Raw genomic sequence first — 22,712 nt, 5'->3', positions numbered from 1 at the left:
CCCCAAGGACCGTCTATATGCTTCTGAAGTTACAAAACAAGGAAACCCAGGCAGATCCATCATATCTGGCCATGGCACTCTTAAAGAAGCAGTATCAGGACTCGTATACATCCCTCACAATGATGGCACACCAACTGCTGAGCTCCCCAGATGCACCTAATAAGCATTAGGGCTTTTTCAGCCTACACTTCTCCCTGAAGACTGCAGAGGCAACAGCTGCTGCAATAACTCAAAGGAGGAAGCAAAGCTGGGGGAACTCCCCAAAAAGAAAATGCTACCCCTAGGACACAACTGGGAACCAGAGAGATATTTGAAACAGATTAGAATTTTCCTCGTAAAGTTCTGCAGCAGAGAGGATGAGTTAAAGCCAGCCAGCAGCTGTGGAGGAAGATAAAACTGTCCTGGTGCTTTAGGGATGGGGAATTCCCTTACTGCCAGTAACTGACCAATCTGGTTCTACCCCCAAGCTGCAAACAGGCTAAACTAGCTATTGTAATGGGTCTGTGAACTTTAGCACAATGAAGACTGGAAGCTAAGCACCATTTTTATTAATATCTTGGCCATTTTATGAGGAATAAAAATAGTTTGATGGAAAAGGCTTACCTTATTGCTTGCGCACCTGGTCGTTGCGTTAACATTGTGCTCAAGTCAATTATTGCAAATTTGATCAGCTCAGGTTTCTCCTTGTTTTCCCTTATTGATATGGACATGCTTAACAGCTTTACAGAAAGCTTCATGGCTTCATACTATGTAAAACAGGAAAAAGTACAATAAAGAGATCATCTACCATTAAGTGTTGTAGTTTGAGAGTCACCTTGGTGCATTCACACTTGCGCTCCTGGCATTAAGTGGTGGTACTACCTTGAAAACTCACGTCATAGGAGGTTTCACAAGAGATCTCACATAACAGTGATGTCATCCCCTCACTCTGTAGGAATGCACACATGCCACCCCAACCACCCAAGCTCTCTCCCCACTAACTGCAGAGTAGACAAAACTGCAATGCAGAGGTGAGAGTAGGTAAACAGTATGAATGTACGGGGCAACTCTTGAAGAACAGTTACTGGAAAGTAACCCTTTTCTTCGAGGGTCCCTGTTTATTCTACTTGAGAAGATTACCAAACAGTGCTTCACCAGGAGAACAGTGAACTAGGAGCTATTAGGTAAATATAAACTGTAACACAGCTCTCCCAAATCAGGCATTGGAACAAGATGCTACATCCATCAGGGGAACCTGCTAAGGCATGCCAATGATGTTACAGTGGTTGTCATGGAATGGATCTTTAAACAATAGGTTACTAGTTTCCTAATTAAAATGTAACAATGTTCTGTACAATTCCTAATCCATGAGAAAGTCTGTTTGGTCACAGAGTCTCTCTGGCCACATGCTACAAATAACCTATTGGATTTTCTAAAGGCTTGGTATTTTCCAGATAAGAATAGAATGCCCACTTGATATTTAGGGTATGGAAATGGGGTCTGGAGAAGAACACAGGCAGGGAAATACACTGAACTAGGGGGAAATCTGAGACCAGCTTAAGCATGAAACTGGGATGGGATTTCAATGTGACTTTGTCTTGTGTAATACAATACAAGATGGAGAAGCCATCAAAACAGCAGCTGCAATGAGGAAGGCAGTTTTGATCAATAAAGGTTTGAGACAGGCTTCCGTCAGAGGCTCATAAGGAGAGCCCATTGGCTTTGTTAGGACAAGTTTTAGGTCCCATAAAAGTAGAGGCTCCCTAATGGAGGAAAACAAACTTACCATGTCCTTAAGGAATCTGGAGACTGTAAGGTAAGAGAAGATGTGTTTGTCCATAACATAAATGTGATGAACAGGTAACTGCTGCCCTATGGACTATTAGCGTGGCTACAGCTAAGCCCTGAGACTTCAGGTGTACTAGGCACTCTAGGACTGCAGAGACCCAGCTTGAGTTGGAACAAATCCTTTACCAATGGCCCATATGGTAAACTGTTTCCTTTTTTTGTCTATAGCATTTCATAGTGAAGCTCTTCCTGGATTACAAGAGAGAGAGACTTGAACTCAGAGCATAAACAGTCCACATTAGTTAGCAGGTTCCTCCTCCACAATGCCAAGTGAAGTGTCTTTGGATTGGGATGCAGAATCCTCCCCTTGTTACTGACGCAGGTCTGCAGAGAAAGGCAGCAAATATGGTGGATCCCTGGCCAGGTACAGATCTAGATACCAGTGCTGACATGACAAATTGGGGCTATTAGTATGTGATCTGTCCACAATGATTTTCCTTATGACTCTGGGTAACAGGAAGAAAGACTGGAAGCTGTAAAGAAATTGTCTCCAGTCTAGCAGAACCACATCAAACAGCTTTTGACAGTGCACGCTCCCATTCAATACACTTGGCATTAGATGTTTTGTTCAAAGAGGTTTATTACCTCGTGAACCCATCTGTGACATAGTGCACTGGTCACCACTGGTTTCACTGAACACCTGTGTTGATCATGTGACCACCTACTGAGTAAGCCTGCGTTCACATTTTCATCCCCACCAAGGTGAATGCTCCAGGGACTCAGTGGTTGGCATGTGCCTGTTACTAGAGGCCTGGAAGGTAGAGCTTGTGTTACCACAGACTGATGGATTCAGAAAGCTGATACACGGCAGGAACAGACAAGGCTGCTTCACACTAAGGCTATGGCTACACTTGCACTTCAAAGCGCTGCCGCGGCAGCGCTTTGAAGCACTAAGTGTAGTCAAAGCGCCAGCGCTGGGAGAGAGCTCTCCCAGCGCTGTCCGTACTCCACCTCCCTGTGGGGAATAATGTACAGCGCTGGGAGCCGCGCTCCCAGCGCTGGGGCTTTGACCACATTGGTGCTTTGCAGCACCGCAATTTGCAGCGCTGGAGAGGGTGTGTTTTCACACCCTGCTGCAGCGCTGCAAATTTGCAAGTGTAGCCATGGCCTAAGAGCAGGTGGTGGTGAGGTACTACACAACCCTGGATCTCACGGGAAGCATCACAGTGAAGACTCTTCGAGCTGTGAACAAGCCCAAAAGAGGAACTCTGAAGTGGTAGTGCCTCATCCCCACATAGAACCTCGGATACCTGATCTGCACTTAATAACCACAAAGAAGTGGTGCCCTTTCAACTGAGAGGCACATACCAGTCTCCCTCAGATAAGGAACAGATAATGTCCCTTACAGTGAGCATCCTGAACTTGAGCATTCTTATGTATCTGTTGAGATTTCTAAGGTGGAGTAAAGGCCTTTTTTCTCTGGGTTTCTGTGGAACGTCCTCTATGGCTCCCTTCCTGAAAAGAGAATCCATTTCTTCCAATAGGACATTCACAGGATTTCAGCCAGGAGTACCTTTCTAGAGCCACTCCTTTGGACTCCCTTCTGGCACTGGAGTCCAAGGCACCACATGTTGCTCTTAGGAAGTGTCTAATATGCATATGATACTTTCAGAGTACAGTCCAGGCTGCTTCCTTCTTTGACTTGGGCAAGGCATCATCGCTTCCCACAGGGCATAATTACGTGGAACACAACTGCTTGAGAGTTGACCACTCAAAGGTCTAGTAAGCCACACAAATAGGCTCTTTAGGCAAAACCTTACGTTCCTGTAAGTCAGAAAGGGAAGAGTTGAGAGGTCTTGTCTTGTTGCCTCTAACTCTTTCCTATGGTACAGATCCCACCATGGAGTTTGCCAAAGGACAACACAGCAAAAATTGATACCCTTCAGCTCTCTTGGATACAGGTGAGGATGAGAAGAGAGTGAGCTAGACATCCTGGCCAGGTTAAGAAGGCTGGAGCTGGTAAGTAGAGCTAGTTTATCCCTGGTCTGCATTTGTAACACATCCAACAGGGGATTTGATGTCTCCAGTGCTGTAGCCTATTTGCAGCTGCAGTTTGCCATTCTCCCCAATAGTTTCTCAAAAACAGTTACTGTTCATCAGAAGGTTGGACAGATGAAGCACCAATCTGATCTTCTGGTGAGGTGCCATCTGTACGTTCTTCCGGAAGGGACTCCTATGGTTTCTCTGAAGGACACTCATCCCATCCTCAGACTTAGGCAGATCTTCCTGCTGATCTGAGAGGTCCCTTGACAGCTCCAAAGGTTGCACAGGTGCTGGGTTAGAAATAGGTGGCTGCAAAGGCATCTGTGCCAAGGGACAGCACTTGTCATGGTGCTGGAAAGCGTATTAGTATCTGCCTCCAGCAGATCTTCCATGGAATGATGTATGCAGGGCCACATGGACAGATGAAGAGGACTGCATGAGATACTTCCATGATGTCTGAACCTGGGGCAAAGGAAGATGACTGGGGTCCTTGAGATCAAGTCAGGAAAACCTCCAGGTTAGATTTTATATAGGTTTTTATACAGGGCTCATCACCATAGTATATGAACATTTTCCAGTAGTACATTAAGCTATGTGATTACATATCTGTCACATTTGTTCTCTCATCCTCTTCCCCGGGGGAGAAGTGTGTGCAGTGACATATCTACTTTTAGAGGTGTGGGAGGGTTAAATATACCAATTGCTATGTGTTTATTTTAGAGAAGACAAGGTCAAAGAAATTTGCCTTGCACTTGGAGTGGAAAGTGGTGAGATCTGAATGGTCTGTCGCCCACACAGCTGAACGTCACTCTTATTGTTGAGAGGTCCATTGTGCCTAAGGAGCGAAACTGACTTGATTGAAAATTCTATGGGAAGGCAAGGCAGAGAAAAAACGGTTATCTATCTTTCGTAATTGTTGTTCTACGAGATGTTTTATTCACGTCCATTACACATTAGGTGTGGAGCGATCAAAATTATCATCACCTGGTCCCTGCGAACTTTGAGGAGGACTCTGTGGATGAGCGGGAGCGGAGGGAAGGCGTACTTCAGACTCCCACTCCAAGGGATCGCGAAAGCATCTGCGACCGAGCCTGGACTGTGGTTCTGGAAAAAGCAAAACTGCGGACATTGGCTGTTGTCCTTGGTGGCAAAGAGGTCCATTTGGGGAAACTCCCACTTCTGGAAGACTGACTGCAAGATGTCCGATCTTATCGAGCACTCGTGCATGCAGTACAACCTGCTGAGGCTGTCCGCTAGCTTGTTCCGTTCTCCCAAGAGATATGATGCTACGAGATGGATGGAGCAGGCTATACAAAAGTCCCACAGAAGAGGGGCCTCTCGGCACAAGGGAAAAGAGCAGGCTCTGTCCTGCTTATTTATATAAAACATGGCGGTGGTGTTGTCTGTCAGAACTGTCACGCTATGACCTTCCAGAGTAGTGTGAAAGGTTTGGCAGGCTAGACGAACCGCCCTGAGTTCCTTCACATTGATGTGGAGCAACATCTCGGCCTCGGACCATAAGCCCTACGCCCTTAGGTCCCCTAAGTGAGCTCCCCAGCCAAGGTCTGACGCGACTGTCACCAGCATCAGAGCAGGCTGCAGTGAGGCAAAGGGGATACCCTCGCATACTACCGGCCGATTGAGCCACCGGCGCAGGGAGTCCAACACCTGGGCCAGAACCATCACGACAAGGTCTAGGGGATCCCTGCCCAGGTGATACAATCAGGCAAGCCACGCTTGTAAAGTCCTGAGCCGCAGTCGAGCATATTTCACTACGTGGATGCATGCTGCCATGTGCCCTAGGAGCTGGAGGCAGCATCTGGCCGTGGTAGTGGGGAACCTTAGCATCGAGTCTATGAACCGCTGGATGGCCAGGAACCTTGATTCTGGAAGGCTCGCTCATATCTGCGCCAAGTCCAGCACTACCCCGATCAACTCCAACCTTTGGGTTGGTATCAGGAAAGACTTGGGCAAGTTGACTAGAAGGTCCAGCTTGCGGAATGCATCTAGGGCCGCTGTCACATGGGAGCAGACCTCCTCTTCAGACCGACCCACAAGGAGCCAATCATCTAGGTATGGGTATACCCGTATTCTCCTCTTTCACAGGAAGGCTGCCACTACTGACATGCACTTTGTGAAGATGTGGGGGGCTGCCGCCTGGCCAAACAGGAGGACTGTGAACTAGTAAAGCTGCTGGTTTATGGCTAACTGTAAGAACTGCTGGTGAGCAGGGTGAATAGCGATGTGAAAGTAGGCATCTTTCATATTGAGGGCAGCGTACCAACCCCCGGATCCAGGGACAGGATAATAGTGCCTAGGGAGACCATATGGAAGCATGGGCGGCAGGTTATATATTTGTGTGGGGCCCGGGCCCCAGCAATATTCAGGGCTGGGCGCCCTGCTCCAGCAATAGTTGGAGCTGGGTCTCTTCCCGCCCCCCGGTCCTGCCTGGATCGGCCCCGGCCACCGCAGGTCTCCCCCCGCCGCCGCGACCCTGCCTGGAGCAGGTCCCAGCCCCAGCCTGCCACCCCCCCTCCGCCGCGTTGTGTTGCGTCCCTGCCTGACAGAACGCAGCCGCGTCTCTCCCCTGCCTGCTGCCCGGAGGGCTCCCAGCAGATTTGCTGTCTGCTGCCGCAGGGTCCTAGTGCCTGCCCTCCGCCAGTACTGGCAAGGCAGGCTGCCCTTACCCTGAGCCTCTCCAACCCCAAACCCTCAGCCCCAGCCAGAGCACTCATTCCCCCCGCACCCTAATCCTCTGCCCCAGCCCTGAGCGTCCCCACATCATGAACCCCTCATCCACAGCCCTCACCCCACACTCCAAACCTCTGCCCTAGCCCTGAGCCCCCTCCTGCATCATGAACCCCTCATCCACAGCCCTCACCCACAGCCCAACCCTCTTCCCTAGCCCTGAGCCCCCTCGCATCATGAACCCCTCATCCACAGCCCTCACCCCACAGCCCAACCCTCTTCCCTAGCCCTGAGCCCCCTCCTGCATCATGTACCCCTCATCCTCAGCCCCACAGTCCTCACCCTGCACTCCCTCCTATCCCCAAACTCCCTCCCCCTTCCCACACACCCCTTCCCAACCCCAAACTCCATCCCAAAGCCTGCACCCTTCACCCCCTCCTGCACACCCACCCCCTGCCCCAGCCCAGAGCCTGCACCCAGCACCCTTCCTGCACCCTAATCCCCAGCCCAGGATCTGCACCCCAGACCTCCCCCGCCGAGCCCCCTCCCAGAGCCTTAGGCAGGTGGGGGCGGAGTTGGGGGGGCGGAGTTGGGGGCGGGTTCTGGGCCCCACCAAAATTTTTACAAACTTGCCACCCATGTATGGAAGTGGACCTTGATTAAGAACTTGTTGAGCCCAAGAAGGTCTAAAATGGGCCGAAGGCCCCCCTTTGCCTTTGGGATGAGAAAGTAGCGGGAGTAAAACTCCTTTCCCCTTAGTTCCACCGCCCCCGCCTCTAGGAGCAACTGTACCTCCTGCATAAGGAATTGCTCATGAGAAGGGTCCCTGAAGAGGTACAGGGAAGGGGGGCGGGTAGGAGGGAAGGAGGAGAACAGCAGCGTGTAACCCACTTGTACTATGTGTAAGACCCAACGGTCCAACATTATATTGGCCTGGTAGAAGTGGGACAAGCGGTCCAAGAAACGTGGGGAAGGATCCGGGAGCTGGGTTGGTACACTGTCCTCGAGCGCACCTTCAAAACCCCTGTTTCCTGCCAGGCTGGGGCTTGCCCTGGCCCTGGCCTTGACTAGGCGTGTTATTCCGCCTTCGCCTGTTGTCTTTGCCCCTCCTGTGGTAAGGGTCCTGCCAAGGGTGGGGCTGGTACTGCCATTGTTGCAATGGTTGGGGCTTGAATGGCTTCCTCTGAGTCGCGGGGGTGTGCATACCTAACGACTTGAGGGATGCCCAAGAGTCTTTAAGGCTATGCAGCCTGGCATCCGTCTGGTCGGAAAAGAGGCCAGACCCTTCAACGAGGAGGTCCTGGACCTCTGGCAGAAAGCCCAAAGCCTGAAACCACGCCGAACGCCTCATCACCACACCTGAGGTGATTGTTCTGGCTGCTGCATCTGCTGAGTCCAGAGAGGCTTGTAAAGAGGTCTTGGTGACTGCTTTTCCCTCTTCTACGAGGGCCATGAACTCAGGCTGAGAGCCCTGGGGCAATAAGTCTTTAAATGTGGAAACTGCTGCCCAGGAATTAAAATTGTGCCTGTTTAGGATCGTCTGCTGGTTCGCAGTCCGTAATTGGAGGCCCCCAGAGGAGTAGACCTTCCTGTCAAAGAGGTCCAAACGTTTAGCCTCCTTGGCCTTGGGGGCCGGGGCTTGCTGGCCATGACGCTCCCGTTCGTTCACGGCTCAGACGACCAGCGAACAGGGGGTCGGATGAGAAAAAAGGAAGTTGTAGCCCTTGGAAGGGGCAAAGTACTTCTTCTCCACCTCCCTTGCTGTCGGTGTACCGGAGGCTGGGATTTGCCAGACCGTCTTGTAGTTAGACTGGATGGTCTTTATGAGCGGGAGCACAATTCTGGAGGGACCTTAAGGGCTTAGTATGTCCACCATAGGATCCTCCTGCTCCACTGTTTTCTCCGCCTGTAGGCCCAAATTTTGGTTGACCCTTCGGAGCAGCTCCTGATGTGCCCTGTGGTCGATCGGGGGAGGCCTTGACACCGCCGTGCCCGCCACAGCCTCGTCTGGGGACGATGAGGAGGTGAGGGCCTGCTGAGTCTCCTCCGTTTGTTCTTCCTGCCCATCATCATATGTCGGGGGCGCATCCAAGCCCTGCTTGGTAGACTGTCCCTGGGACGGCCCTGGGCTCAGTGCCGCTTCCGCTCACCAGTGTTCCGGAGAAGCATCTGGCTGCCTGGATACCGTAGCCTCCTTGGGCGTGGAGGGGTGTCTATGTGGGGACCGAGACCGGTGTACCAAATAGCCAGACCTCGAAGCTCTGGAGGAGGTCCCTTGCTGCTGATGGCCCAGGGTGTCTAAAAGGGCCATTGTCCCAGCGGTCCCCATTGGGGATGCCACGCGGTCTGGGGCTCCCTGATAGCCGGTGTTCTGCGGGCGTAGCTGGAGTGGCCTGAGTCGACCTCAGATTCTAAGGAGGCCGATCTTGAAGGCCAAGGTGGTGCCGTGGTATGGTGCTGTCGGGTCGGCTGGAGAGCGGCTTCTCCCCAACCGGGACCGGAATCAGTATCAATGCGCTTGGGACTGGGATCACTGCCTTCTACCCAGGGCCGGGAATTGTGGCCTTATGTCCCTTTGGTGCCGGCTTAGTGGCGGTGCCGGGGAACAGTGCGCCGGGGGAGCTGGTGCCGTGCGCTGGCTTGGTTCCGGTGCCATCGAGTCCCACTGAGTCAAAGGTAGCTGGGAGTCCATGGAGGCTGAGCTCAACCAGGACCAGTGCCAGGAGCGGTGCCGGGGAGGTGACCTCGAGCAACGCACCATTGCCAGCTTGCCTCTGGACGGCACCCTTGGCAATGGTGCCGGAGGCTGCTCCTTGCCAGGGCGGGGGCTTGCCGCCGATAGCTCGATGAGGTCTTTTGCTGCCTCAAAGGTGTCTAGCGTGGAGGGCTGTTCTAGGATGTCCTCCAGCCCTTCTTCTGAGCTCGGCCCACTTAGCCCGGGGCTCGACGGGTCCTGGAGACACAAATGCCGGTGCATGTCCTGGGGCCGCACTGCCCTTTTAAGTGCTTGGTCCCTTGGGAGGCACGGCCTTCTTATGTGGGGAGCGCCCTCTATCGCCTTTCGGCTGCCCCTTTGACAGTACTGGAGAGGTCGAGCAGTGCCAGGGCTTGTCCTGTTGTTTCAGTGCCGCATGCTTGCGGTGCCCCACCGGTACCGGATCACGGATTGATGCCGGGGCACTCCGCAGCAAGGACGCCGGCACCGACGCCGGCTGGTCTGAGGCCAGAGGTTGTAGTGCACGAGCAACTGCTTGAGGCGAAAGTCTCTCTCTTTCTTAGTTCTTGGCTTAAAGGCCTTACATATCTTGCAGCGCTCAGTCTGGTATGCTTCCCCAAACAAGAGAGACACAAGTCGTGAGGATCACTGATCAGCATACGTGGCACAAGCCTTAAACCCTTGGGCCTGCGGCATGCCCCACAGCCCAGGGCTGGTGCTGGAAACAACTTCCAGACACCTAAAACAAAGGAAACTTAACTATCTATTATTAAGAAGTGCTAACTACTGATAGCTATTAACTGCAGATAACTGCTAACTACTGATAACTGTTACAACTGTACTAAGGGATCACTTGCAAGCGAGAGAAGAGTTGTTCCAACGCCGCCACGGACAGTAAGAAGGAACTGAAGGGGGGTCGGGTTGGCAGGGGGTATATATGCACCGGTGTGGAGGAACTGCTCTGGCAGGCTCCCCTGCCGACCCTACGGGAGCCGCTAAGGGGAAAAGTTTCCGACACCCATGCACGGGGCACACGCACACCTAATGTGGAATGGATGTGAACAAGCATTCGAAGAAGAACAGGTATGATGGGCTCAGAGTAGCCTGTGCTCTGAAGAGATGCGGTGCAGCACTTTGTACTGGACTTTAAGTGCTGAATGTTTCATGCCAAGGTATTGCTACAGTACATTCAAGAGGTGGTGAAGAAATGAACAACTAAGGCTAGGTCTTCACCTTCATGGACTGCATAAAAATCACATAGTTAGCTCAACACCATGATTTTACCAACAGCAGGGAGGCAGAATTGGGCATTCTCACGCAGTGGTCTCGTGCTCAGTGTGCCTCATGTTGGGAACAGCAGTTCAGAGCGGGACTCAATGTCTGTTTTCATTTGAGGCACAATAGCCAGTGCTGCCACCATTTGGAAAATGAGCAGCAGCAAGGTAGAAGCAGGGCTCACATTGCAGGTGTTCCAAGAGGCAGCAGCACTGGCTACTGTCCTGGCATAAAACCAGCCACCTAGTCCCCCACCCCAACTGCTGCTCTGACATTATGATGCTGGCACACATGCATGCACTGAGCCATAGCAAGCACAAAACCAGCATGCATGGATGCTTGTTTCTGGCTCCCTGCTGTTGGAAAAATTGCAGTTGTTCAGCGGATGGTGAAAGACATTTGCTGACCATGCACATTCTGCAAAATTCTGTACATTATCCATGATACAGCCATGAATTTAAAAAAAAATTGATTTTCTCAGGGCCTTACTCATGAACCTCCATAGTGTAAAACGCTGCAGACACATCCAGGAGGATGAGAAAGGATGTCTATCCACTATTCATTGACAGCAGAAATCATCCATCAGTGTCACTAAAGCAGTTTCCATTCCGAAGGGCCTGAATCCAGATTGTGCCAGGTCAAGAATGTTAGCTTCAATTAGATGAGCTTGTAGTTGGCCTTTTGATAGTTTCTGTATGAGCTTGCTTAGGAATGGGTAGGTTGCTAGAACAGTGAATGATGATTGCTAGAACTGAAGCATACAGGGAGGGTTGTTTCAGTGTGGGGCAGACTTTTGCATATTTGAAGGAAGAAAAGATTTCTTCTATGAATGAGGCATTGGCTATTTTGTTCAGAAGTGACTCCAGCTCTTCATGACTTTCTTTCAGAAGTCAGGAAGGGCATGAGTCGGATTCACAAGTCTTGGGTCAGGACTCCTTTAGGGTGCCCAAGATGGTGCCTATGAGGGGACTAAGGCAAGTTAAGTATGCAAAATTATCCTATACTATTCTATACAAACTCACTACTAGCAAATAAGAGAGACTATGCAAAAACCTAGCCTAAGGACAAAGTGTCAAGTTGTGGGTGCTCTCTGCAGTGGTGGGAAAATAATATGAGCTAGGGGGTGAGGGGTATTCCCTTATGTAAAGTAGAGGAATGACATCAACATTCACACAAGATCAGCCAACAGACACTGTTTTTTCAAGGCAGTTTCACAGCTTGTCAGCAGGGGCACCATATTTCACAAGTGGGAATACACAGAGGCCTTCCAAAAAAAAATATTAAAACTTTGCCAAACTACTACAAGCATGAACACTGGCTGTTATTAACATACCCTATTTTGAATAATTTCTAAATTTTAATGAACACAAATATGCAAGCTCTTTTTTCAAAGGAATAAGTAAAGTATTTGTTTAAATACGCAAATACTGTGATTTTATTCTAGCTTGACACTTTAAAAATACATTAAAACTTTCTGACAATGAGCTCCAAGAAAAACCTGAGAATAAGATTTGAATTCCTCAAAATATCATCATCCTCAAGATCCCAATGTCACTTGATAATATCCAGTTAAAGAAGAAACTTTGAGCAAATCACAGCAGAAAGTAAATTAACAAAAAAACCACACAATAGTTCAAACAAGTAAGAGAAGAGGGAGGAGAAATGAAAACAGACATTTAAGAGATCAAAGTAATGTATAAATGATCCCAAATTGTGTGTATTGTTTTTCAGTGTAAAACTGCTAATTATATTTATATATGGTATATATTAAAATGTTTGCTGATCAAATAAGATAGCCAAATCTTACTTACTGTTTTTGGCAACGTTGGATCAACAGCTGTTTCACTATACCCAATTGCTGCATAGAGTTTAGCCTTCTCTTCCAGTGTCATCAATTCTTCAAGACCTGCCACATTATAAAACAATCATATTTGCAGTATGCATTTCCTAAAAAAAAATACAGTTGTCTTTGTACAACATTATATACCTCCAACTACACAATACTTTTATGCAAGAGATTGCCAGAAGTCACAACCTTTGACAAAGACCTTTTATGGTTTCTTCTGAACTAGTCACTAAGGTCTATTCTACCCCTGACATGCAGAGCTATATGCATGTCTCTCCAATTAACAAAAGCTAATTGGACACCCCCACATACAGGAGATTAATTAGTTATTGAGCTTGAAAACAAAGTGATACACAAAAAACTAGGCTGTTTTTTAAATACTTATGGTCATGAAAATGTGTAACAAAATGTTTTATAACACCACACAGAACTCTATTCCCCTTCTTGGGATTTGTAGTCCTTAGTGATTCAGGATGTAATCCAGGTAGGGTGCTCTGTTATTGTGGGTGAAAGATTATTCTGGATTTCTTAAGAATACTCTCTCTAGGAGTCAGATTCTGCAAACCTTTATAGAACTTGCTCTGGCAAGTAGTCCCAGATAAACGAAGTGCCAATCAATGCCTGTTTGCAGAATCAGGCTTTAAAATAGGTTTGTGGACTCAGAACTAGTTCCAACCTATCCTCATAAGGCGGGGGAAAAAGAATAGTGGCAACACCTGTCTATTGCGCAGAACCTATTGTAAGACATTGTGAAGACAACCTCCCTCAAGTCAAAGGAAGTACTGATGACTATAAAAATGGAAGAGTTAATCATGGAGGCAACATAGTGGCTTCATAGTTAAGGTTTCACATTGAGATTTGAAAATCATTTTCTAATGCCACTGCCCAATACTGGATTGGATTAAGCGATCGGTCTGAAAATGTTTGACTAAAACTTGTTAGGAGAAGAATTTAGAAGCTAGAAGCTAAACTTTCATATGGTATTCAATCCAAAAATAGCTGGTTTAGATTTTATAACAGATTCAAAATTCCTCAGCCACTGCCTTCTCACTACAGAAAATATTTAAGAAGTCAATATTTCACATGTGTAATGGATCTCTATATACTGGAACATCTGGAAGTTTTCACAAATGTTATTAATGAATTGTTATAGTTATTAATAAGATTGCCACAAGTTACTTGTTTGTCAAGTTTTAAAGTGACCCAACAAGTGAAGTTTCATTACTAAGCAATTAATATTACAGTTTTAAGTGCTTAACTGCATTCCAGAATTGCCAAGAACTGCGGAAGATAGAACTGGGATAAAGTTGACTGGGAGAGAAGAATTCTGAGCTCTGATATGCAGCATCTTTGGTATCTGTCAGAACTTAAATTGCAACAGAACGGCTCCCTTTCCGAAGGCTTAAGCAGAGGGAGAGTGCCTGGAGGGAACCAGGGATTGAGAGGCTGGCTAGAAAATGAAGCCTGAGAGTGCAGCTGACTGGGGAGTCAATGACTTACTAAGTTCATGGACCAGAGTGTGTGGTAGGCCAGGAAACAAAGCTTCAAGTGAGGGAACAGGAATGTCTGGGTAACAGGATTGACCAGAGAATATCTGGGAAAATCTTTGCATACCTGGCAGAGAAATTATAAGCAGGCAGTGTGCAGATACTTCACCCAAAGTATTAACACACTGTATTAAAAATAGTTATTTCCTGTACAATAACTGGTGTTCTTAAGATGTATTGTCCATATACACATTCCATTATTTGTGAGCGGGTACCCAGTGCACTTGAGCTTGAGACTTTTCTAGCTAGCAGTACGTTGGTGAAACACATGTGCCCTTCACATCCAGGACATGAAGTCAGAGAGCTCCCCAACTGCACTCATTTCTTAGCCACCAACAGAACCCAATGTTTAAGATTCTGAGCAGCAGGGGTGCACGGTGGATCGTGGAACATGTATACATCTCAAAGAACACCAGTTCCTGTACAGGTAAGTAACAGGTTTCTTCTTCAAGTGATTGTCTGTATACATATTCCACTGCTGGCAACCTCCAAGCAGTGACCTTGGAAGGTGTGGGTACCAGGTGTCTAGATGAATAGCAACCATAGCACACTTCTGCCCATCTTGGTATCATTTCGAAGTTTGTACCATCACATAGTGCTGAGTGAACACATGGATAGATGTTGCTTTATAAATGGTCTGAATAGATAAGTTCCTGAGAAAGTCCACCAAAATAGACTGAGTTCTTGTGAAATGATCCATTATTTCATCAGATGGCATCTTTTCATTCAGCTGATAAAGTCTGATACACAAGGAGATCAAACTGGAATTCCTATGTGCTAAGACAGCATAATCATTGACTCTCTTTTTATAAACAATAGATATTCTGAAGTGCCTAGTTCTCTCAAGACAGAATTAAAGAGCTTTGTGTACCTCTAAGGCAGTGTTTCTCAAGGTTTTTGATACCAGGGACCAGCTTACTACCTTTCTAAACTGTGTCAGGGAGATCACAGGGAACAGCGCCGGTTCACAGACTGCTTCTTGAGAAACACTAATCAAAGGTGTGTAGTTTTTGTTCTCCTTAACCTGCATGTGGTTTGGCAAAACAACACTCAAGTTAATAACTAACTGAAATTCTGAAATCACCTACGGAAGTAATTTAGGGTTGGGTTCATTGAAACTTTATCCTTATGAAAGATTGTATGAGGTGGTTCTGCCATCTATGCTTGTATAATTCACCCTCTCCTGACAACTGTTATTGCCATCAGTAAAGACACCTCCATAATAAGATGAATGAGAGAGCAAGTGGCCATGGGCTCAAATGGTGGACCCTTAATCCTGAGAAAACTAGATTCAAATCCCAGCATAGGACTAGATCTCTATTTGATGGAAAAATTCTACTTAAACTCTAGTCCTCTGAAAGGACGCCAGAAGGCCCTTCATCCTGTCAGCTATCACAATAAAGAGCTGGGTCGATCTGCAGAAGGACTTGGTGCGCAGCTGCCTCTCCTCATTGGTCGTGTGAAGCTTTAGACAAAACACTGGGAGGAAGATATCCTGGTTGCCAGGGAAGTGCGACACCACCTTTAGCAGGAAGTCCAGATGGGGCTGCAGATGGACCTTGTCCTTGTAAAATACCGTGTATGGGGGGCTCCGAAGTGAGGGCTTTGATTTCGGAGACCCATCTTCCTGGGGTAATAGCTACAAGGAATGCCACCTTCCACGACAAGTGGGAAAGGGAACAAGAAGCCATACTCTTAAAGGGTGGACCCGTGAGCCTGGAGAAGACCAGGCTGAGGTCCCATTAGGGAACTGGGTCCCGGACCAGTGGAAAGAGTCTTTCAAGGCCTTTCAGGAACCTGATCGACATCTCATGCAAGAACACCAATTTACCCTGGCTGTGAGGATGGAAGGCTGATATGGCTGCCAGGTGCATGTTGGTTGAAGAGAAGGCGAGACCCTAGTGCTTTAAGTGAAGCAGGTAATCCAGGATGGACTGCAGAGATGACTGGGTCAGGGAGATATTCCACTCCGACACCCAGCAGAGAAACGCTTCCACTTTGCCACATAAGTTGCTCTGGTGGAGGACTTTCTGCTCTCCAAGAGAACCTGCTGTACCTGACTAGAGGATTGTTCCTCTGGATTCAGCCACGCAGCATCTAGGCTGCGAGGTGGAGAGATGTGAGGCTCAGGTGCAGGAGTCGACAGTAATCCTGCGAGAGTAGGTCCAGGTGGCTGCGAAGTGGCCACGTGGCTGCAACAGCCAGATCCATGAGTATGCCTAACTAATGTTGGCAAGATCATGCTGGGATGATAATGGCCCATGCCTTGTCGCCTCTTGATTTTTTAGAGGACTTTGCTGATGAGTGGAACTGGTGGGACGGCATACATCAGGTCCCCTGACCAAGACAGGAGAAAGTCATTGGATAGTGAGCATCTGCCGAGGCCTTGGAAAGAACAAAACTTATGACACTTTCTGTTCTGTCTGGTGGAGAACAGGTCCACTTGGGGGGCTCCTCACTTCTGGAAGAGCATTCTGAGAACTTCTGAGTGAAGGGACCACTCATGGTGAGAGAAGAAGGACCTTCTGAGGCGATTCGCCAGTTTGTTCTGGACACCAGGGAGGTGCGAGGCTTCCAGGTGGATTACTTGCTGGATGCAGAAGTTCCACAGACAGAGGACCTCCTGGTACAGAGCTGACAATCAAACTCCCCTCTGCCTGTTGACATAGAACACAGAGGCCATGTTGTCCGTCAACACTTGCACCACCTGGTCAGACAGTTGGGGAAGGAAGACACCACAAGCCAGGCGGATGGCTCTGAGCAACCTGACGTTTATATGCAATGCAAGCTCCTTTCGAGACTATAGCCCTTGAGTCCGCAGCGTACCAAGATGCGCTCCCAAACTGAGGTCAGATGCATCCGAAATCAGGGAGACTGTCGGTCGCGGGCTCATGAACGGCACACCTTCCAACACCAGAATCGAGTTGGACCACAACTGCAGAGAGGTAAGTACCCGCGCAAAGGGATTGTGATGACCTTGTGTAAGTGACGTCTGGCCGGGAATAGACCGACACTAGCCACATCTGGAGGGGACGCAGCCTGGGTCTCGCATGTCAGACAACGTACATGCATGCTGCCATGTGCCCCACTAATCTGAGACAGACCCGGGCCGTGCTGAGTGGATGGGTAGTGACATTGGCAATCAGATCTGACATTGCCCTGAACCTGGCCTCTGGCAGGAAAGCTCTCGCTAACATAGAGTCAAGTCCTGCTCCAATAAACTCTATCCATTGGACCGGGATCAACATTGATTTTTGTTGTTTATCAACAGGCTTGATAAGTGGCTTGCAACATCTCTATGCTGCACTGGACCTGGACCCTGGAACGGCCCGTGATGAGCCAGTCGAGGTACAGGTAAATCTGGGTACCCCAACATCTGAGGCAGGCCGCCACCACCAACCTGCATTTCGTAAACACCATTGGCACCATTGCTAGGCCAAAAGGGAGCACTGCGAATTGGCAGTGGGCGGTCCTAACTATGAAACGTAGGAACTGTCCATGCCCATGAAATATCAATATATGAAAGGCTCTGCACTCCTGAGCAAGCAGATGCTCATGAGAAGGGTCCCTGAAGAGGGACTGGGGAGGAATAGAAATAAACTGGAGAGTATATCCCCCTGCTACTGTGCTTAGGACCCACTGGTGTGATGTTAAAGAGACCCGGGTAGGGAGAAAGGAGGACAAATGGTTGGAAGATAACAAGGGAGCAGGATCCAGGACACAGGCTGGAAGGTCACTCTCAAGAGCACCCTCAAAATGCCCGCTTGTTACCTGTTCATTACAGGTGGAGCTCGAGTGAACTAAGGGTGCCAGCTGATGGCCTTGCCGGCACTTATAGCCCTTGCCCCTTTTTGCAGAAGGGCTCTGACCAAGGTTGGCTCCCGAACCTGTGGGGCTGTTGCAGTTTAAACTGCTTCCTCGCTAGCCCCAATGTGTACAGGCCCAGGAAGTGCAAGGTAGCCCTAGAATCTTTCATCCCATGTAATTTACTGTCTTTTTGCTCTGAAAACAGTGCCAGGCCATTGAACGGGAGGTCCTGGATAGATTGTTGAACCTTCATCGATAGGGCTGACGACTGAAACCAGGACAGCTGCCTCATAGAAATGCCCGAAGTCATGGTCCAGGCTGCAGAGTCTGTCACATCTGAGGCCACTTGGAGGGCTTCTCTCATTGAGGATAGCCAGGAATTCCTTCCTGGACTCCTCTGGCAGCAAATCCATAAACTTGGACATGGACTGCCGAATATTAAAATCATAATGGCCAAGTAAGGCATGATGATTGGCCGCTCTCAGCTAGAGGCTAGACATAGAATAAATTTTTCTACCAAAGAGATTGAGCCTCTTTGCCTCCTTGTTCTTAGGCATCGATCCCAGTTGGCCTAGGCTATCACGCTCATTGGCTGCCGACATAAGTGAGCTTAGGGTAGGGTGGGTATAAAGATAATCATACCCCTTTGCAAGGACAAAGTGTTTTCTTTTCGTCTATTTGGAGATGGGGGGCAGGGAGGAGGGTGTCTGCCATAGGGCCTTAGTAATTTTCACCACTCCCTTGCACACCAGCAATGCCACCTTTGAGGGGGCTGCTGTACTTAGCACATTGAACAGAGTCTGAGGGCTCCGCCAGTTCCTAGACTTCCAGCCCCAGGTTTGAAGCATCCCTCTTCAAAAGCTCCTAATGGGCCCTTGCATCATCCTGGGGAACCGCGTGACATGACCCTGCTATCACCTCATCGAGCAAAGATGAGTAGGATGCAGGTACAGGCGGGTCTGCCAACTCCACCGCTTCTGCTAAGGGAGCCTTGGCCAAGGTTGGCTGGCCCTGGGAAGCCTGCTCTGACTCTGTGTCCGAGGCAGGGGTGAGTGGGAGACTGTCGCTGACAGTCTTTCAGATGTCCCTGAGACTGACCTATGCCCCTGCAATGGGTGAGGAAATCCCCTGGGGTTCCATAGTTGCCAGGGGGCCAGCCACTGGCAGCCCAGAGAGAAATGCCAATGCCCCAGTAGGTGGCCTTGGCCCATGGGGAGGGTCTCCTTCTTGCTGTCTGAGCCTGAGAGCGGGGCGGGGGGGAGAGGAGGGAGAGAGAGAGAGAGAAAAACTTGTCTGGGGGACCAGGATGTCTACCCCAATCCCGTGGGCTCTGACTGTGGACCTCCATTGAGGACCTGTATGGGGGTGATGACTCTTGGTGCCGCAACCCCGGTGACCAGCGGCAACATTCAGTGGATTGGCGATGGAACCACAGCAAGTGACACCTCACACTTAGAGAGCGGTGCCACTCCACAGATCAGGAAGGGAGCGAGAAGACCGATATGTCAGAGACTGGTGACGTGCCCACGGTGAACCGTACCGACGACGTGAGCTGAGAGAGCAGCTTAGGCACTCCTGGCACCAGGGCTCTGGGGACTGATGCTGTGCCTCTGCAGGTCTGCGCCAGACACTGGATCAAAGCCTAGAGCCCAGGAAACGCTGCCTAGAGTTCAGGGACTGACGCTCGGGAACTCTGGCAGGTAAGCTGACCCACATTCAGGGGCTGGTGGCACTGTTCAGGCGAGTGCTGACAGGGTACCCCCTGTAGGGAGGAGCAGTGCCACACTGATAGACACCACTGGAATGATCTCACAGCAGGTTTACCCCTCAAACGGGGCACTTCACCAGCCAGCGTGGATGGCACTGGAAGGAACAGTATGTCTTTAGCAGCCTGAAAGGCCTCCAGCATGGACAGGGTAGGGGGTTGGTCTTGAAGTGGGCTCGACAGATCAGCAGGAGTCGGAGCCTGGGGAGGGGAACAGTTGCCCCATGCAGGTCTTTGCTCTCTTCTGGCTCTCTCCTTCCTTTTACACGACATAGGAGAACGCCCCCTCCTAGCCTTTCTTTGCTTTTTAGCCGGTACCAGGGATGGGGATCAGTGCTGGTCGGTGCCAGTGACGTGCTCCATACCGAGGCCACACTGCTTGACGCAGTCTGACTCATTGGCTCCAAACCTGGTGCAAGGGCCAACTCCACAAGGAGCGCTTGGAGACGAATGTCCCGCTCCTTTTTGTCTGCTGCCTGACGCGCTTTCAAATGCAACACTTGTTGCTCACGTGGGTTTCCCTTAAACATTTCAGGCCGCTTCTATGGGAATCATTGACTGGCATGGGTTTTTTGCAACAGTCACAAGGTTTGACGCCCAGGGACCAGGTCATGCCCAATACCTAGTCTGAGTCCTGTACAGGACTATTTCTAACACTAAGGGAACTATTAACTATACAACTTTAAACAACTATATGTAACAAATTCACCACTAGACACAGTAGAGACAGGAAAGCTTGTGAAACAATGAGACATTCCAGCACCGTCCCTGGCAGTAAGAAGGTACTGAAGGAGTGGGGAGCTGGTGGCGCCTCTTACACCGGTGCATATGCCTGTCACTCCAGAGGGCGCCAGAGCCGGTCCCCTACAGATACCACTGTGGGAAAAACTTCTGACACTGTGGTTCTGGAAGTCAAGAGATTGTTGAGTAGAGTGACCAGATGTCCCGATTTTATAGGAACAGTCCCGATATTTGGAGCTTTGTCTTATATAGGTGCCAATTACTCCCTATCCCTTGTCCCGATTTTTCACCCTTGCTATCTGGTCACCCTATTGTTGAGGAGGGGATAGATGGAAGCCGTTGTGTTTACAGCGGTGGGGGATTACTTAATTGTGCCCTATACATGATCCAGGGGTCCCAATATGGCCAATTAGGGGGAAGGGAATATATGGTTGCATCCACAGCGGCCCCTGAAAAGGCTAGGTGCCCTGAACTTCAGCAGGGAAAGGCTGGTAAGTTGATGTCAATTGCCCTGATGCTGATGGGGCAAGAGAGTCTTGATAAACACCTTTGTCCTCCTCGACATCACTTAAGGAAAGGAGGTGCTGTCCCTGTGGAAGAGCATGAAGAGTGTGTTGATTGAGAAGTGGGTGAGACTTGAAACACCTCCTGTCTGAGGAATGGAGAATCTAGAGTGTCAGATATAGTGAGGTCTGACAGCTGTATAAATTCCTGTGGGTGATCTCTCCTCAGTGCCCACGTTGAGCATGGTGGCAAGGTGTGATATGGAAAAGAGTCAGCAGATGGCGCCAGACAGCTTTTCAGAGCCATAGCTTTAGTAGGAGTTTGCAACCCAGCTGGAGTCTTTCTTGAAGCTGAGAGCTGGAGCCGCAGCGTTGGGGTGGAGGGCTTCCCTGGAGCTGGCTGTTTTGCCAGTGCCGGTGTCGACAGTGTCCTCAGTGCCAGAAATGTACCCAGAGCCACTGAGTAGGTAAAGGGCTCGCTTCGGTCATTCACAACAGGAGGTAGCGCCAATAGCTGCTGTTTCGCCTGGGGACCGTCCTTAGACTTACTCTCAGGAGCTGAGGTAATCAGCCTAGGAGCAGCTTAGTGCCTCTTGTCAGATGCCGTTAGCACCATAGCTCTAGCCGGGGATGGCATTCCTGCAGTTGGCACCGCAGGAGCTGAGCAAGGGACCACTCTCTTCTTAATGTCAGCCTGATCAGAGGATGATCTTCCCTTACTCGGGCAAGGAGAGTAAGGGTCGGCAGAGGACCTTGCTGAGCGTGAGGATCTCTCCGGTAAGGAGTAAGAACCGGGGTCTGAGGCTGGTCACAGGGTCTTTTCCATGAGGAATAGTTTGAGTTTAAGGTCCCTGTCTTTCCTTGCTCTTGGCTTTAAGCCCAGACAGTGGGAACACTTCTGGGAAGCATGTCCCTCTCCCAGGCAATGGATACACTGTGTGTGGCTGTCCATTACAGAGAAGGTGGCCCTGCATGACACACACTGCTTAAAACAGGAGGAGCAAGGCATAAAGGTGAGGGAGTGGCTTCCCTGATGGGAATTAGGGAAAACAAAAAAATTTTTAAGGATGAAAGAAAATGAAGGAGCTAACTAATTATGAGAGGGAAAAACAGATAAGAGATTATCTACATAACAAAAAGGGATCTCGTAACTGTTCTATTCCAGACAACAGGTGGTAGAGAAGGAACTAAGGGCGGTCATACTGCACAGCACTTATTTATACTATCCACGCACAGCGCAGGGGAGGAGAGTTGTACATGTGCAGTCTGATGGGCACTGCTATTGAAGATCTCCAACTCCAGATGCAAAGGCACAGCTGTACCTACAGTGGAGCACCCATGGGGACATCACTCAAAGAAGAAAAAGGTTTTTTGGCTTAGCTTCCCCCTTCCCAAAGCCTTTGCAGGTCATCTACCAGATAACCATTTAAGTGAGCTGCACTGTAATAAAATATATAAAATGACCAGATTATGAAGGAAATTAGGGTGAACAAAAATAAAATAAGTTACTTTGCAGTAACTGATGTTTTCTATCCGAGTCATCTCTCCAATTCCCCATTCTTAGTACAGCAGGCTGACGCAAATTCCAAGAATGGCAAAGAGAGGAGGAAAATCCCAAAGAAAAAAATGGAAAGATTTATAAAAGTACAATTAGAAACCTAGAGGCTTCTCAATGTGCAATAATATCCTTGACAATAATGGTAGAAGAAAGCCTAATAACAAAGATTTTCAGAAATACAACAAGGAGTCTGGTGGCACCTTAAAGACTAACAGATTTATTTGGGCATAAGCTTTCGTGGGTAAAAAACCTCACTTCCGATGCATTTTTACCCACAAAAGCTTATGTCCAAAAAAATCTATTACTCTTTAAGGTGCCACCGGATTCCTTCTTGTTTTTGTGGATACAGACTAACACAGCTACCCCCTGATACTTGACAAAAATTTTCAGGCATCTTCTAATGGAACAACATTACAAAAAACTCAAGACTCTTTGGTACAGACCAGCTTTTCCATC

The 22,712-nt window shown here is 49.1% G+C and overlaps 1 protein-coding gene across 4 annotated transcripts in view; it reads right to left on the bottom strand.

Moving 5' to 3' along the window:
• Positions 1 to 22,712, bottom strand: part of VPS13A (vacuolar protein sorting 13 homolog A) — a 303,373-nt gene that overhangs the window by 225,359 nt on the left and 55,302 nt on the right. For 3 of the 4 annotated variants that reach the window (XM_039545239.1, XM_039545242.1, XM_039545240.1), the window contains exons 16-17: positions 12,301 to 12,395; positions 604 to 746 (exon numbers count right to left, since the gene is read on the bottom strand). In XM_039545239.1, coding sequence (XP_039401173.1) covers positions 604 to 746; positions 12,301 to 12,395 — 238 coding nt within the window. Of the gene's footprint in view, positions 1 to 603; positions 747 to 1,765; positions 2,366 to 12,300; positions 12,396 to 22,712 lie in introns of those variants that run through there. The other variant, XM_039545243.1, reaches the window with a different exon arrangement.

Source organism: Mauremys reevesii, linkage group 6 (genome assembly GCF_016161935.1).
Source record: "Mauremys reevesii isolate NIE-2019 linkage group 6, ASM1616193v1, whole genome shotgun sequence".
NCBI lineage: Eukaryota > Metazoa > Chordata > Testudines > Geoemydidae > Mauremys > Mauremys reevesii.
Note: the sequence above shows the minus strand (reverse complement) of the source record. Positions and strands in the feature narration are given on the sequence as shown.